Source organism: Perna viridis, chromosome 2, assembly GCF_037379345.1.
Source record: "Perna viridis isolate PV_CMFRI_1.1 ecotype Kerala chromosome 2, ASM3737934v1, whole genome shotgun sequence".
Classification (NCBI taxonomy): Eukaryota; Metazoa; Mollusca; class Bivalvia; order Mytilida; family Mytilidae; genus Perna; species Perna viridis.
Genome location: NC_142446.1, coordinates 41,951,751 through 41,969,606, shown reverse-complemented (window position 1 = coordinate 41,969,606; position 17,856 = coordinate 41,951,751). Strand labels below are relative to the sequence as shown.

The 17,856-nt window shown below is 31.5% G+C and overlaps 1 protein-coding gene across 1 annotated transcript in view; it reads right to left on the bottom strand.

The window, feature by feature from the left end:
* LOC148625134 (uncharacterized) overlaps positions 1-17,296 on the bottom strand; it is a 68,138-nt gene extending 50,842 nt beyond the window's left edge. Inside the window, exons 1-21 of the mRNA XM_088568442.1 lie at positions 17,046-17,296; positions 14,233-14,253; positions 13,497-13,618; positions 12,916-12,983; positions 12,343-12,596; positions 11,733-11,845; positions 10,874-10,941; positions 9,544-9,776; positions 9,115-9,236; positions 8,837-8,916; positions 7,435-7,799; positions 6,960-7,072; positions 6,623-6,690; positions 4,467-4,729; positions 3,753-3,865; positions 3,124-3,191; positions 2,687-2,949; positions 2,109-2,225; positions 1,432-1,545; positions 960-1,076; positions 458-574 (exon numbers count right to left, since the gene is read on the bottom strand). Of these exons, the coding sequence (XP_088424568.1) occupies positions 458-574; positions 960-1,076; positions 1,432-1,545; positions 2,109-2,225; positions 2,687-2,949; positions 3,124-3,191; positions 3,753-3,865; positions 4,467-4,729; positions 6,623-6,690; positions 6,960-7,072; positions 7,435-7,799; positions 8,837-8,916; positions 9,115-9,236; positions 9,544-9,776; positions 10,874-10,941; positions 11,733-11,845; positions 12,343-12,596; positions 12,916-12,983; positions 13,497-13,553 (2,713 nt within the window). The 5' untranslated portion in view covers positions 13,554-13,618; positions 14,233-14,253; positions 17,046-17,296. The remainder of the gene's footprint in view (positions 1-457; positions 575-959; positions 1,077-1,431; positions 1,546-2,108; positions 2,226-2,686; positions 2,950-3,123; positions 3,192-3,752; positions 3,866-4,466; positions 4,730-6,622; positions 6,691-6,959; positions 7,073-7,434; positions 7,800-8,836; positions 8,917-9,114; positions 9,237-9,543; positions 9,777-10,873; positions 10,942-11,732; positions 11,846-12,342; positions 12,597-12,915; positions 12,984-13,496; positions 13,619-14,232; positions 14,254-17,045) is intronic.
* Between the last annotated feature and the right edge of the window lie 560 nt (positions 17,297-17,856).

Here is a 17,856-nt window from a genome sequence, read left to right as displayed (position 1 = left end):
CATGCTCCCAGTTTTTAGTGGAGTCTGAGTTGCTCATTTGCTTTTGTTACTTTGTATGTATGATTTTAGATACTTTATGTTCTTTGTTGTGTATGTCTGTTTTCCATGTCTGGTCTTTGTCCATGGATTACATTCTTTTGATTACCGCTATAACCTTAATTCCCTTGATTACTCTTTGATTACAGCTATAACCTTGATTACTCTTTGATTACTGCTATAACCTTGATCACTCTTTGATTACCGCTATAACCTTGGTTCCCTTGATTACTCTTTGAGTAAATGGCTATGTATTGTTATGTTTGGTTTTGATTCTATTTAACTGACAGTGGTTTGTAATTAATGGTCCCTATTTACACTTCAAAATGAAACAGTGCAGCATCAAGTAATTGAGGTACCTCTTGTTCAGTCAAAGCAATATGTATATGTGTGTGCTTATCATTTGCATCAATTAACTTACCAATGTCACAGAGTGTTCCAGTCCAGCCGGGTCTACATGAACAGAAAAAATCCCCAGGTCGGTTCACACAAGTTCCTTCATTTTGACAGATTCCAATTTGTAGACATTCATTTACATCTAAAAGTAAAGTAAATAATTATAAAATGACAACAAATATCCTACATTTATTATTCTAAATACAGTTACAAAGAAAAAAATATTCACACCCTATATTAACATTGTCAAGTTTGATCTGCCATCTTATAATTATACAGACAGGGTAGTTTTGAAGATCCTTAATTTACATCCCATGATTACTACTTAACTATTAATTATGGATGACTTGATTGTTTACTCCATACTCCATTATTTACTCCATTGTTTACTCAAAAGACAATATAACAAGAATAGGTATAGTGTGTATGTGTACAAAAGTGTTGAAAGTAAATTGAAATTTTATCCCAATATGCATAGTAACAGCAAATAATATATGTATTACAATCTCAGGTGTTTACACACTCACCAAGCTCACAGTTTGTTCCAGACCTGCCCTGTACACACATACATATATATGACCCTGGTGTGTTTACACATGTGCCACCATAAAGACATTGGTTTGGATTCTGGCATTCATTATAATCTAAAAAAAATGGCTAGTTTTAAACTTATTTATTTCCTTGGAATTTCAAGAAAAAAATTATGTAAGGTAATTTAAGCATTTTTTAAATAAAAATTGTTCACAAGCTATTCAAAATCTACATAGCATGTAAAAAGTAACCAAACCATTTTAGCAATATACCGAAACATCAACTAAGAAATGCAACTTTATATATCCCAAAACCTTTTTGGTAAAGCATCTTCAACATAAAAAGAGATCACATTATGGTTGCCTGGCAATCTACTGGACAGATAGCTACCAAACATTTGATACTGTGAAAGTGGATTTAAAGAATACCTTATCCCTGTAACAGTATATCACCAATATATATACTCACCTAAAGCACAGTGGGCACCTGTCCATCCCATTGGACATTTACAATAATATCCACCAAATGTATTCACGCAAGTGCCACCATTCTGGCAAATATTCACAGAACACTCATCCACATCTATAAATACAAATTTTTGAGTTTATGCACTTTAGATAGATTCTTGGTGTATTGTGTAAATAGAAAGATATTCCAATGTGAAAAAAAATGTTCAAAAAATTGCCTGAAGAATAATTGTGACTGAATAGTTGACCTGATCCATATGCACATGTCGCTAAATCCTAGTGAAAAAAAATACACTCAACTGCAATAAATGAACATAATTAAAAAAAAATAACTACAAAAACTTCTGTACTCATTAATACATAGTTGTATTTTATTGGTATTAATGTATTTATTTCCCAAACTGACTGTATATGAAATAGTAAAATAAGCAAGAAAAGAAACTTGCCCCATTTGTTTATGATTAATTAAAATAATTTATAGTTTGGAATGTCTGTTCACTGTTGACACAAATAATTTTCATATAGAAATTTTCATTCATCTACACTATATTGATAAAAGCTTTACCAAAAAAACCTAAACTGCCTCTATCAAAAGAAGAGAAACATGTTTAAAAATGCTCAACCTATAGTTCAATATGAACAAATACAATTGAATGACACATATAAACAAGCATTTACCTATTCTACATGTTGGCCCCGTAAACTCTACAGGACATTGACAGATGTAACCACCAACACTGTTACCCATACATGTGCCACCATTAGCACAGGGGTTAGCCATACAGGGAACCAGAGCTGTAAGAAATAAATCATAGTTAAATATTGTTTGCCTGCTATTTGTGTTGTCAAGCTTGAAAGTTGGGCAAAACCAATCATTGCCAGTAATTCTGTAAAAATATTTAGGACTTATGTTAGATAAAACAATATTTTTTCTTTTATTCATTGGCTTTCCTACAGCATTTCAATATGGAGTCACTGTGATGATTAGTTTTCTTAATATCAGCCCAATATTCTTGATGATCAAAAGATTACAACATCAATCTTTAAGCTAAAGAAAAAAAAATAGAAGAATTCATGTACTGGCATAATTCATTATTTTATGGCAAAAGAAACAATAGCAGTAAAAAGTAAATTTCTAGGAAAGTTGTATTTTTATAAACACCTGTACATTCTTGTACCTAAATTTATACACTTATTCAACACAATGACCTTAATATTTCAATAGTTCACCAAAATATTTCAGTCCCAGTACTTACTATAGGAAGTTGTTGGACCAGTAGTTGCAGTTGGTGTTGGGCCAATCGTAGAGGAATGATGGTATGTAAAGTTGCTGGCTTTCACTGTAATCTTGCAAGTACCAATACCCAATAAAAGATCACCAAGTTTGAAATAATTATCTCCCTCAAGGTAGGCCTTGGCTGCTCTGCCCTGAATATCTTCTAAAATGAGCTGGGCATAGTTCTGACTTAAAGCTGCCGCATGGTATGTGGAAAACTTGATGGTCTTTGGTACTAAAAATCTACAATCAAAGTCAAAGCACTGTTTAAACCATTGTTTAGTTTAAATTGTTTTAGTCTTTAGAAATAATTGACTATAACTAACCAACATTTTAATTACATGCAAAACAGATTTGAATTTATCTGATTTAATACAAATCTTCTTATAAATTGTATGATATTCAAGTATAACTTACCCAAAATTCATTAGCTCACATTTCAGATACTCTACTTTAAATTGACTCTGATTCATTGAGTTTTCAATCTGAAACAAAAAATATTTTAATCAAACCTTAAAACCTAATTTTTTCATTTCACGTATACTTTTTAACAAAATTTGAACAAAAGGATGGATTTTTTTTGTTTAAAGAGAAATATAATTAAGAAGGCAATGCACATTAACTTATCTTTGATAAGTACTGACTACTGAAAACCAGGAAATTTTTGGGCTGTTTATTTTTTTCGATTTCTGCCAACAATCAATTCTGCACAGCTTTAAATTCACGATCATTCCCCGAATCATGTCAAAAAATATTTAGGACAGTTTAATTTTCGTGTTACAGGTCTTACCCTAAAAATAGTGAAAATAAAACTGCTTTGAAAATTTCATGGTTTACAGTAGTTGAATTTCTGAACATCAGTGTATGTCTTGTATATTATCTGATTTCTAATGAACGAATATCATATAAGATCTATGTTACTTAATTAAAAATTCCAGGTTTTGTGTCTTAAATTGTATTTCTAATATAGTATTATGTCTCAATTGTAAAAAAATACATCAATTGAAATTGGCTTAACCATCAATATTGTCAATATATTTACTCACATCATTACACAGTCTGATTTGTTGTTGATTGAACAGATAAGTGGATGGATCTGAGAACTCCTGTGGTAATGACTTGTTGTACAGATGACATTCATACTCATGTTTGGTGGCAGCTGAAATAATAATGTATGCTATTGTCAGAACCATTGAAATGGAACAGTATATAAATAATAATGTATCTTATTGTCAGAACCACAGGAATGGAACATTATCTAAATAAAAATGTATCTAATTGTCAGAACCATTGGAATGAACCGTATCTAAATAAAAATGTATCCTATTGTCAGAACCATTGGAATGAACAGTATCTAAATAAAAATGAATCTTATTGTCAGAACAATTGGAATGGAACAGTATCTAAATAAAAATGTATCCTATTGTCAGAACCATTTTAATGGAATAGTATCTAAATAAAAATATAATGAATGAGGATAAATGTGAAGATTATCTAAATCAAATTCTGTTGCAGATTGTGAATCTGATTATTACATGTAATACTATTTCTAGAAAGTATGATACCAGTACAATAAGACTAATAAGTATGATAATAACATCTGAATTACTAGCATACATGTAGCTTCATAGCTCACAATAAAATCAAGACTGCATGTTAATTAAATGTTCTAGATGAAACTACAATAGACCTAAACTTAAAAAAAAAACAAAACAAACTCTGAAATAAATATATTGATTATGCTTTAAGTATACACTTACAGTATGGTATGATTGGTGTAGAGGTTGGCCATGGTGGGTTGGTTGGAGTCACTGAAATGGTTGGCATAGTGTAGTTGGTTGGAATAATGTTATTTATGTATCTATCCCAAATCAATTTCAGGTTTCCAACCTTGATCAGATCAAAGTTACCCTTCAATTCATGGGGTGCAATATATTTGAAGACGTTGGTCATATTATCCTTCAAATAACTTCCATATGGTGTATCGAAAACAAGGTGGAAATTCACGTTAGTTGGAAATTTTCTGCAAATAATTAAAAATTGTGTTATTATACCATCACAGTCATAAATATGAATCCGTATGCTTACATCATGTATCCATTGGTATTACTTGGGTCAGTATCGTGCTATGCCAGTAATCACCATTCTATTTCAAGTGTATGGGAAGAAAATTGGTGATAAGTAGATGAAACAAAGAATGCCTTATCAAATAGTGAAGGATTAAAGTACAGGGTCAGTTAAAAATTGCCAAAAAATGTCATATAACCAGTGACATATAAGTCAAAAATTTGTGTCAACTCTATAAATTACCTGAAATCATTCAGAAAGTCACATTTATTAAAAATGTGAACATACTAAAATTTACAACGAAGTAAACCTGTACCAAGCAGAAATCATTGAGATGGAATCTATCTCTGTGAGCCCGAGGTAGCAATTAAACCAAATATATCAAAATGGATTTAAGTGATCTACCCACATGCTAAATATCAAAAGCCCACATCAAAAGAGGAAGTTATAGCCCATACATGAGTTTGTCACTGAAACAGGAATTTGACCTTGAGATCAAAGTTCATGGTCATAGGACACTATCTATAGCATGCAACACATCGATTTAAGGTGATCTACCTACATCAGGGGTCGCGCTGGGCTTCGCCAATGCCGCAATTTGCGATTTTTTATTTTATCTAGCAATAAAAATAGCCAGTTGGCGATTTTCTTGGTGCCTAGGTTGTGTAAATTAAAATTGACAGGAAGTTTATCAGCAACAGATATTCTCTCTTATTAAAAAATTGTGTTGACACCTGGTCACAGTTAATTGACCACGACCAATATAGCACTGAAGGCAATTAAAGGTAATTAGACCAGATGACCATGACTGACAATATTCTCATAGGAGGTGTAAATCAAATGTAAATATATTATTGAGCCAATCAAAACTCTCATCATCTGGTCAAAGGTAAACACAGTTACGGCCATGTGCATGTGGCTACATACAAATGTACAAGCTTCACAGCCCTGTTTAACCATGTGATACATTCAGAAACAGGCTTACCTAATAGCAGAATAAATTTAACCCAATTAACAATGATTATCCCATCAGGCAGTGCCTAAACACTTCGAAATGAAGAAGTAATAAAAAAATGGATGACATTTAATTACACTTTTGCCATGTGACTTTTTTGGCGGGAAAATCGGTAAACAAATAGAATGGGGATTCCCAAAATCTAATTTAGGAAATACTATTCAGATATCAAGATAGTTAAGCAGGGACACAATTAATGGTCCATGTTACAAAAAGGTAGAAATTTTATCACTTGAAAAAAAGAATCAAGTTTGTTAAAAACATAAAAAAATCAAATTATATTGTAAGATAAATTAGACAATAAAGGATAAAGGTGAACATATTTTAAAATCAGTTACTACATGTATATGAGAATAGTAATAGAAAGTCCTTGATAGAAATAAAACACCTGTTTCTGGAGTAGTACATTATTATTTTGCATATGAAAAGTTACAGACTGGAGCTTAAAACCTGCTTCATACATGCATCAAAAATGAATCTTAGGTAAATGTATGGTTATTTTGATAAATTGACGAAGATAATTCATCAGTGGACTTAATACTGTCATATTTAAAAAAAATATATATAATTTTTGTTTGCACCCTTTGGCTCTAATTTCTGAAAATTGGCGACCAAATGTGGCTGCTGGCGATTTTTCTGGCGACAGAATTTTGGAAGCCAGAGCAGCCCCTGCCTACATGCAAAATATCAAAGGCCTATGTAGAAAGACAAAAAAGGTTACAGCCTTGACACAAGTTTGCAATGGACAGACACAATGATCACTATAGGACGAGCACCACTTTTCATGGAGGGGCCCTAATTATTAATTTCTCAACCAGTATTACCAATACTTACTGGAAGGTGTCAATCATACATTCCTTCAAATGACCTTGGAGATTTGAAGCATCGAAAAACTTTCTTATCTGAAAATAAGATATCAAATTAAGTTTTAACAATGAATTTAATGATCAAAACAATTGGTAAATAAAATACACTTTAAATACTTCCAACCATAAACCTACAAAATTTTATTTCCTCAATAAGGCAAAATTTCTTATTATATTAGAACTACTATAACCCTACTTGTGGAGACATTTGCATTGTTCTTCAATTTTAATTGCAAAGTATATATTTACATTTCAATGTTAATACAACGCAACGTATAAAAAACATATATCATACATGTACTTACATCTTCACAAAATTCTTTCTGATAATATCCAAACTCATATGAATTTCTGTCACTAAGTTCAGGCTTCCATTGGAAGTCATATAAACCATAAGAAACATTGGCAAATGTTGAATCTGTAATAGAGTTGATTGAGCATCATTTCATGCAACACCAATCAGGAAGATAAAGTGTCATACTATCAATAAATCATGCTTCTTATGTGCAGTTCCAATATTCAAAAGCATCACTGCTCATATGTTAAAGTATTTAATAATAACTTTTACCTGAATACACATTTTGATGTATATGATAACATAATTTACTGAAAAAACATCAGAATTACATTTTATTTCTCATTTCTTACATTTAGTTTACAACTTCAGGACTTCTTTCATCAAAAAAGTAGTTTCATCACTCATGCAGTATAATTTGTTTTTGAAGAAAATTGTAAAATAAAAATTTAAAAGTTAAGTATAAAAAGTTATAAATCTCTTACCATACAATACATAAACTGTAGTAGTTCCACTAATTGATGGTGAGGGCAAAACAGGTGTACCTCCTCCCACCCATACTGTCGATGTGACAATGCTGCCTATGAGTGTCGGTCTAGCTGTTGTTGGCATAATGGTGACTGCTGTTGTCAAATCAATAGCTGTCTGAACACCTTCTAAAATCACTAATAAATCTCCAACAAGCCATGTACCTAATTTCTGACCTTGAGCATCAAGGTCATCTTTCATAAATGGCCCTGGGGCATTTCCTTTGATAAGGGAGACAACTTGGTTGGCTGTGAATGTGTATGGATATAAATACTGTAACTCGAACTTGGCTTTGCTGTAGCTCTTTCCTGGATCTGGTTGCCTGGCAACAATAACATTAAAAAAACATTTGAACAAAGTGTATTTTAAAAACACTGATAACACATTATCAAACAAATCTGTATCAATATTGGCTTTGATTTTCTTATGTTTATTGTAGCAAGAAAAAAAACTTTTGTTTAAAAATTGACCTTATATAAAGCCAATCCTGATATTACTTCAAAGAACACCTTGTCGAAAAAGCAATATTACCATAATAAGTTTAGATATAGTTATATAATTCTAATCATGAGATTCTTTATGCTAATAGCTGTTTTTGAACATCATTGCCAGTAAGTGCATACATGCATGAACTTTGCCAGATCATTCATACATGCATGAACACCAGTCAACTTGAAACCAATATGGCGGCCGGGTAGTTCGAAAGAGTGTGGCAACGAACTGAACTAATATACATGTAGCCGTAAGAATAGTTTATAACATGCACATTGATTTTACCGGTCAAGTTTGTTTACAAAGATTAATTTTCAGATCGGGGTAAGAAACTTATAACTGAGTCTGACTGAACCCTTGAAAACAATTTGTAATTTTCCTTCCTCCTTGTTGTATTTCCTTAATAATTATATTCCTATTGAATTGTTTACATCTCTTATTTTTCAATGCCAACTATCACTTCGTCCATGTCGCCTTCACTGTTATTGTGCAGCCGATCATGTGTAAATATTCGTCAGTGCTCCCATGCGCATAGGAACGCGTGTGTATTGAAGTGTCAACATAAACACAGTGTATCAATATAACTGACTGAGGCTCTCAGCGGGAAAATTTTACTGTCGGATAGAATGATAAGGATTGAACAGCTATTTTCGGTCCTTCATGCAGGTATGAACGGATCTCTCCATTCCAAAACATTACATGAATGGCCTTTGGCCGTTCATTGAGTTTAGGAGCTCCGAGATCCGTTCATACATGCATGAAAAACCGAAAATAGCTGTTCAATCCTATATTATATCTGATCCACAACACAAATGAAAAAGTATATTAAATATTTTTATACACATCTAGATGATAATCAATACATACAAAAACTGTAACATTTTACATCCTCTGTAAGCATTTCTGTCTACTAAGGGTGTGACTGAACTAAGGTGGAACCTTTCCATCTGAAATAATGTATTGAAACCCTTAAATAAGTTTCTGACTAGTTACATCCATAACAGTTTACATCAATCTAGTTATTGCAGCACTTGTGAAACAACATCAAAATTTTACTAAAACATTCATCTACAGTAAAATTTAGTTTTTGCATTATAACTAAATAAATTTCAACATGCTTAATAAGAAACTATATAATTACTTACATCTTTACAGAATCTAAAGGCTAGGTTAGAAGCTGCTGAACCAGGCGACATATCTAAGTAAGCATTGTTCCATGTCAGATTATATAAATACACTGTAACTTCTGCTAACAACATTTGCCTATCTGTAATTAAAAGGAAAAATAATCCTCAAAAACACTTCAGTATTAGACATGCATTAAAAATCGTTTCTCCAATCCAGTTTAAAAAATATAAGAGGCTACACAACTTGTTTACAGAGGCGTAGCACCTAGTACAGCTGGTACTGATAGAGCAGTACCAATAAAATTTGTTAGTATGGCATGCAGTACCTACAATTTCTGTAAAAAGCTGATAAAAACATGATATTTTACTCATTCTGCAGTAACAATCAATTTTGGGCTGTTACCCCTCTGGTTTAAAGCATAAACTTTTCACAACATTAACGCTTACCAGGTACAGGTGTAGGTCGTATAGGTGGTAATGTTGAACCTAAATCTATTGTAATGTTCACTATATCTAATGAGGCACTGACTGGTTCTATAAGTAAGGTTCCTATCATCCTGTATTCATTGCCATTAGCTATTATTCTCCTAGCTTTGTCTTTGATTATGTCCAATACAAGCTGCTTCATACCGGGTGTTGACTGACCTTTGAACATAAGGTGAACATTCACAAGATCTTTACTGAAATAAATTTGAAGAACAAATTGATGAATGGACTTAAAAGGACAAACTTATTAATACAAATATTACTTAATGGAAAACCAAAATAAATTTCCATTGATGAATTGTTATTAATGTTTGCCTTGAGTTGGGGAAATAGGAGTTGTTGAAAGAATAGTAAAGAATACAAGAAGTAAAACATCTATGCCTAGGTAACGTGAAGCATCTATGCCTAAGTAAAGTGAAACATCCATGCCTAAGTGAAGTAAAACATCCATGCCTAAGTAAAGTAAAACATCTATGCCTAAGTAAAGTAAAACATCGATGCCTAAGTAAAGTAAAACATCTATGCCTAAGTAAAGTAAAACTTCGATGCTAAAGTAAAGTAAAACATTGATGCCTAAGTAAAGTGAAACATCTATGCCTAAGTAAAGTGAAACATCCATGCCTAAGTGAAGTAAAACATCCATGCCTAAGTAAAGTAAAACATCTATGCCTAAGTAAAGTAAAACATCGATGCCTAAGTGAAGTAAAACATCCATGCCTAAGTAAAGTAAAACATCTATGCCTAAGTAAAGTAAAACATCTATGCCTAAGTAAAGTAAAACTTCGATGCTAAAGTAAAGTAAAACATTGATGCCTAAGTAAAGTGAAACATCTATGCCTAAGTAAAGTGAAACATCGATGTCTAAGTAAAGTAAAACATCTATGCCTAAGTGAAGTAAAACATCTATGCCTAAGTAAAGTGAAACATCGATGCCTAAGTAAAGTAAAACATCAATGCCTAAGTAAAACACCTATGCCTAAGTAAAGTCAAACGTCTAAGTAAACATCTCTTAATATTTTATTACAAAATTTTACAGTGATACAATTTAGAAGTCTTAAACTCTGATCAAATATTTAAACAAACATTTTAGGGGTGATATGACCAACTATTAAAAAAATCTAACAAAATTAGACTGATAAACAATTACATGTAACAGTAGTACAGAAGTGATTACCAAAATGTTATATGGATGGAAATATCTATTTAGATGAAAGGTCACAATTACTAACGGAATGCCACAGGCTAAAACTTTACAAACTATCCCATCAAGACAAGGGATGGTAAATCTTACCCAAATGCCACCACTTTACATTCCATGTATCGGTCTTTGAGGATACTATTGTTAAATATCATGTGCAACTGAAAAATAAATTCAACTAGTTACAAAACCATCCAAATCATTTTCATCCCAATTAATTTTGTTCTGCAATTACTGTTTATTTGACTAATATAAGATGTCAGATACAGCTGTGTTGTACCAAATGCACATGTATACTTTTCATGTATATTTTTAAACCGCACTCATATACTGTCAGAATCACATTGAGACAGGGAATTCCCCCAGTTCCTTTAAAATTATGTCATCTTTCTGTTTACATCAGAAACCTGACTATATGAACCATTGTGTTTTCAAGCTACATTATTTACATGTTTTATTCTAGTAACAAGTTCAATTTTAATAAATTTTAAAATTATTTTTTCTTATTTGACTTCAAGTATTAAACTTCTAAAATAATCTATGCAAGTTTTGAAAAATATATGGGAAATAGAAACTGGATTTTTAAATGCTAGCTCATCAAACTAAAAGCCTCAAATTAATATGTCAGGAAACTCCTTGAATAGAAAACAGAACACGCTATTTGTTCCATGGATGAAAAAAAAAGATGACCATTTAGAAAATTCCATTGGCCATTATTGCATTTCAATTGGAAGGATCTTCTGGTCTCCATTCACCAGAATGAAATGGCCCTATGAAAACAGAATGTGACTATGACTCTTAGACCCAGTATTTAAACTCTAAGCCAATATTTTTAACCCCTTTCTTCGAAATACAACAAGTAAGCTAAGAAGCAGAAAATTTAAATATAATCCAGTTTTACCCATTTTTAATACGTATATACATTTTGAGATTGCTTATGAAACCAACTTACATCAGCACAGAAGGGAGTTGCATGGCGAAGGAAGTCATAAGTGGTATTATCAGTAAGTTCCTCCACCCATGTCAGGTTGAAAACCTTTACAAATAGATTGCCCTGGGTAGCATCTAAGTATGCAAAAGAAAATAATAAGTACAAATCTGAAATATTATAGTTTAAGGTCCTACAAAACATTAAAATATAACTACATGTAAATATGCTAAAGTTTAAGGTTAGGTAAATTGACCAAATAAGTACAATTTTTGATGAAGTCTAAATGTCCATCTTAATTCAGCTATCTATATTTTTCATGAACTTGCAACATGTATATATTTTATTTCTAGACTTTGACTCAGAACATGGATTTTTTTTCAAGATTGATTTCTTGACTTCACTTGTGAATAATTTGGACAACACTACTGAACATAAACTCTTCTAAAAAGGAATCACAATCTCATGTGATATGAAATAACTTTTTACACAAGGAATGGGAGTTTTCAATGAGGAAAATGAATGACTTTAATGGTGTTTTAAACTCACCAAACATTTATACAACATGACTCATATATTTCATGGCTTGTTCATTCATTCATCACAACTTCTTTGGGCACCTTTGCAAACCTACCTATAATTCCCAGATCAGTCGTTGGTGTAGTTGTAGGTTGTTTAGCTGACTGAACATTCACCAGAAAATCATCGATGAACACCAGCTCAAACCCATCTTTAAATATCTTTTTGGCTCTCTCTCGAATAATGGCCAATATTTCCTGGTCGGAAACATCGCCAACAAAGCCAAGATCAAACTTGACATTAATAGATTTGCCAGCCTGTGTGTTGATAAGGCCAGAACATTCACATTTATATGGCTTTGTGCTGGCCCTGAAAATAGATTTGAGCAGTAAGTAGGTTATTTCCAAGTATTTCAGCTAAAGAATGACATAAAATGCTATCCAGTTATGGAGTCATGAAAAAAAATTGATTATGCCACAATCTTAGTTACCCAATATTATGTACCAATACATACATGTATTTCTATTATATACTCAGTTTTGAAATACATTTGCACAGCAACAGTTTATAACCAAACTAACATGAAATGACCTGCATATATAAGAAAATTTTCAATTACAGTAAAAGATAATGAAAATTTATAAAAAAAATTTAAAATCAACTCATCAAACTTTCTCTTTGCACTTACGTAATTTCTTTGACCACACATCTTTTGTAGCGATCACCAAGTTCACTTGTTTTGAAATATCCATCAATCTGGAATAAAAGACATTACTACATGTAGCACAACAATAAAAGTCATCACAAGTGCTTAACCTAAAAACTTTATCATTGTGCTATTTTTCATAAAGCAAAATCTAAACTTCTTTGTCTGCATCTGTTCACAAAAACTGGACAAGATCAATAATTTATCCCACTAATTGACTACAACACTTCTTAGCCATTCACTCTTTAGAGTTTTCTTTCGGGAAGTGTACAAGTTACTTTATCCCAACTGTATACATTAATAAGGTACAATATATATATAATTAGTGATACTGGAACATTTAACAGTTGTTCATTAATAAATTTTGTTTTACGGTAAGTACAAAGTAGATACCAAGTTTGGACAAAAAGGTCTGTCTGCCATTCATGTCAGCAGGCAATTTCTGCATGTATTTTTTTAGCAATTTTCATCTATTTGAAAAATGTACAACAGTCATTCTTTTTGGGCCGTGGTTAATTTCACCCCTTGACTTCAAGTTTGTAAATTGCATTTGTATTACTTACAGTATTGCAGAATGGGAGAGCAATTCTTTTAAAGTCCTGTGATGATGAATTGCTCATAGAAGATAAATATGTCTCATTGAAGATTGGAACATTGACACTGGCTGAATTGGGATCTGTTTGTGCTGAAAAAAAGAGAAGAAAAACTGCTTTTTTCTATACCACTACCAGCATAAACTAACTAGTTTTTTCGTAAAAACTTGTCGGTATTTATGTTTTCATAGTATAGTGAGACCAGCTGAGACCAAACCATAACAGTTGAATACATCCAAAACTTGTCTAAGCCAGACATTTTCTGAAGTTACATTGTAATTTTGCAAACAATGTACGGTACATGTATTTTTAATACGTGTATGCCAATTACTTTTACTATTTTTAGCAATTAGGTACTTTTATTTTATTCAAAATTTTAAATTTGGAGGTACTTCTCAGAAGCTTAGAAGGGAAATGTACACCCCCCACTGCCTCTTTTACCAAAGCAATCTTAAAAAATATCACTTACAGGTTTGACCTGGTGTTATGTGTGCAATGTACATTTGTGTACACATACATGTAGTTGATTAAATGAATAAACACCCATTTTATTTTTATACTTTACATATTTTACTGTTACTGATAGTGAATTGGCATACCAGTACATATTTTTTTATAAACTTTATAAATTATGGGAAATTTTTAAAAAATGAGATATACCAATACTCAGACAAAGATTTGCTCCTATCATTACTATATATCATACCTGAAGTGTAAACTCCCGGAGCTGAAAATAAAAAAAATATAAACATGATAATTTGAATTCATAAACATGATAATTTGACACTGTACATGTAATTTTCTATGAGAAAATGCCGTGAATATTTCCCTCTGAAGACCTTTTAAAAAGCATAAATTTGGCTGTACTTCTGTAGATCAATTATAAATATTTTTAAATGCAAGAGTTCAGCAAAATTAATTTGACATGAGTTATCACAACTAACAAGGGTCCTCTTAAAGAATTACTGTTTAATACAATACATTACACATGCAACAGCAATAAATAATATATACACCAAGTTCTATCAAAATCAAATAAAATAACATAAATTCCTGAATAATGTGCAAATTACTCACTCTGTCTACAAGACAGTTTTTATTTACACTGTAAATATTTTGAACATTGAGATTTATGTAGAGATGCATGTGATAATCACAGGAAACAAAGAAAAATAAAACATCAATACCTTTAAATTCATTGAAAAGTCTGGTTCAAAGTATATGAAATTTGTATTAATTAAAAACATGAAAAGGAGGTGTCTAACAACTGACTGCACAATTTAGCATCTGTATTTTTTTTTTTTAGAATGCCTTGTCCTGTAACTTAATGTATTTGTACATGTATGTGTAATTTGCCACCATGCAGTCAGTGAGTCTAACGAACTGATAAATAGCACCAGTACTCAACAGCATGTATCTACATTTGTACTATTCTGTGTAAAAATCACATAGGCATTGGATGACATATCGTGTTTTCCAACTTTTCATTGTGCATTTCAACTAAACATGACAAATTAATATCTTTACAAACACTTTTATTGTTATTTCTGGGGATCATGAGGTAAAAATACTTCAATAATGCAATAAAATCTTTTTTTTTTATGTGCCACACTTCATACACATGATTCTTAGAGAAGTACTTAAATTTACCAAAATTTATGACTTAAGAGTAGCATGACAATCCACATAGACACAGATTTCCATTTCATAGTCTTGTTGAATACATTACATTCATGTTGATTTGATCAGTGATTCTTCTAAAAATGAATTTGTACCAAAAGCAGGAAATTTCTGTTTGTACAGTTTTTATATATCTCAATTTTTTTCTCAATATGACAGGTCAAGTAATAAGGTGAAATTTTTCTATTTCTGGCTTATAAAAAAAATTCTAAAATTCAATTTTCTCTCATTTCTCATCTTTTGTTAAACATGGTATCAATTTAGGTATATGTAACCAGCTGTATTATATGTATGAAATTCAATTGTCTTTAAAACAGATTTCCTGGTTTGTTGTTAATTTGATATTTTCCTCATGGTAACCATTTACTCTATTGAGAAAAAAAAATCTGCAATGCAGTTGCATAAAGAGGTAGACCTAGGGTAAGGGGAAACAACTCCTAAAAATCACTAGAACGTTTGTATTCAGCATTTTACATCAATCTTCTGTTGGTATCTAACTTGGGTTCATTTTATTCTGCTTCAAATGAAAGCTTGAGTCTTAGGTGAAATTGTTGTATGATGCAAACATATAACTGATTTCATGAGTTATGTCCCTTACCTTTGGTCTATCTCCTTAAAAGGAATGAATAAATTTATCATATTGGCATTGGCAACAGTTATGATTATAATAATATTCCCAGATTGGTGGAAAAAGTTAATACATGTACATGAATATGTAAAAAAAAACAGGTTCTGCATTTTTTAAATTTTGAACTATACTTGAGCAACTTTTTTACCTAACTTAATTGAATGTGATTCAACATCAATTTGCTCTGTATAAGAACTTCAACTACGTGTAAACTGTGTTAATAAATATTGTACAGAATGTTAACATTGCAAATTTGATGGATGAACATTTCTGCCGACTGGAACTGTATATTGTAATTTAAACCTGTAGATCAGGAGTGTAGAATAGAACTGTTTTCGAAATATACACTTTTTATTCCTTTCTCAGGTGCCTCTTGATTGTTTTTGCAATCATTAATACCAATTTTTACCCCCACAAAAAAAAACATTTTTGAAGTTGCCGCTGAACAGAACCGGAAGTCAAAATAAGAATAACAAAAGAGTTTATAACGGAATCAGAGATGAATTAATTCCGAAAACAATGACTAATTTTTCTCTTTTTCTTATTTTTGCTCGAAAATCTTAATTCATACAGCATTAGCAAAATAATACGAGTATTTCATTTCGAAGTCCAATAGATCGTGACCTTTAATCCTATTTGTATAACTGGGTACCTCGAGGGTCCATGACAAACTGAATAAGGCGTTTACGTGTAACCTTTGTTTAACAACCCGTGAACATATTGTATGACACATCTTTATATATTTTTATAAATGTATTTATATAATGAAGACACTAAGCCTTGTGGCTATTGCTGCAGCAAAGTTATGTTTTGACACTCCTGTTGTGAATATGAATAAAGACATAAAACTGATAAAAAGTACAAATTTTCTTTCAGGTTTACTTCACCAAATCTTGAATTTATCATTTAGTCATTGCATTGAATTTTAAAACAAATGCATGTCATAGTTGTCAAAACATGAAAATAAAAGAAGTCTGGATATTTTTAACGATATTAAACTCGAAAAAAACATCAAAAAGCACTAAATGTACCAAAAAATCACAAACTTTTTATAACCCTTTTACGCCATAAGTTATAATACAGCCTTCCTGTTGAATGAAGTGCTATAGGTGCTTTTTGACAAGAATTATTATTGTTATAATGTTGAAAGTACCAGAATACATGTATTTCATAACCATTCCGATAAATTATTCTTATACTTAAATACTTACATTCAAGCAATAAATAATAAACTAAAAGTCCTATTCCGAAAGCAACTAACAGAGCACCAAGTAACAATAATAAAGCTAATCCACATTTTCTCTGTCTCTTTTTGTTTGAAGATCTTAAGGATTTCCTACTGTTAATTGTGGAATTGCTTGCAGAATTCCCATATCCATCAATTCCATCACTATCTAATGCACGGTTGCTATGGTGATGAGAATGATGATGTCTTTTTTCGTGTCTATGTAACCCACCTCCTCCGCCTCCTCCTGAGTAGGCGTGATCGTATTGACCTCGGTCATCATTAAAACGTGTGGGTAACTGAAATAGAAATACAAAAAGTATCATAACAGTTTTATTCAGAAGTATTTGTAATTTATCTTGATATCTATTTCTCTCTTTATATGCCACGTTTCCTTACTTCCTTTCTGCTGCCCCTCGTGCATCCCGGTGATCTAATTACAAAGATATGCTCTAAGATTAATGTATAGAGGACGGAAAGTCGATGCTCTTGATATAGAATTATTTAAATATCGTGATATAAGGCACACTGCTATAAAGGTTTTTGTTTTCTTTTTTTTTTTTACATTCCTTAGGTTTACAGTTGTTTATCAAATGATACAAGCCTTTGTCTTGTGTTTTTACCAACTTATTACATACATTCAAATTTTAATACCAGTATGGACTTTAAGCTATAAGCTATCATAGATGATAAACAGCTTAAATTCTGATACATGTAGGTTGAGGTCTAAAAATTCTATTTTAGGTCAGAGAAATTGTAGCAATGTATACAATTAAAACAATAATGTTCATTTATTT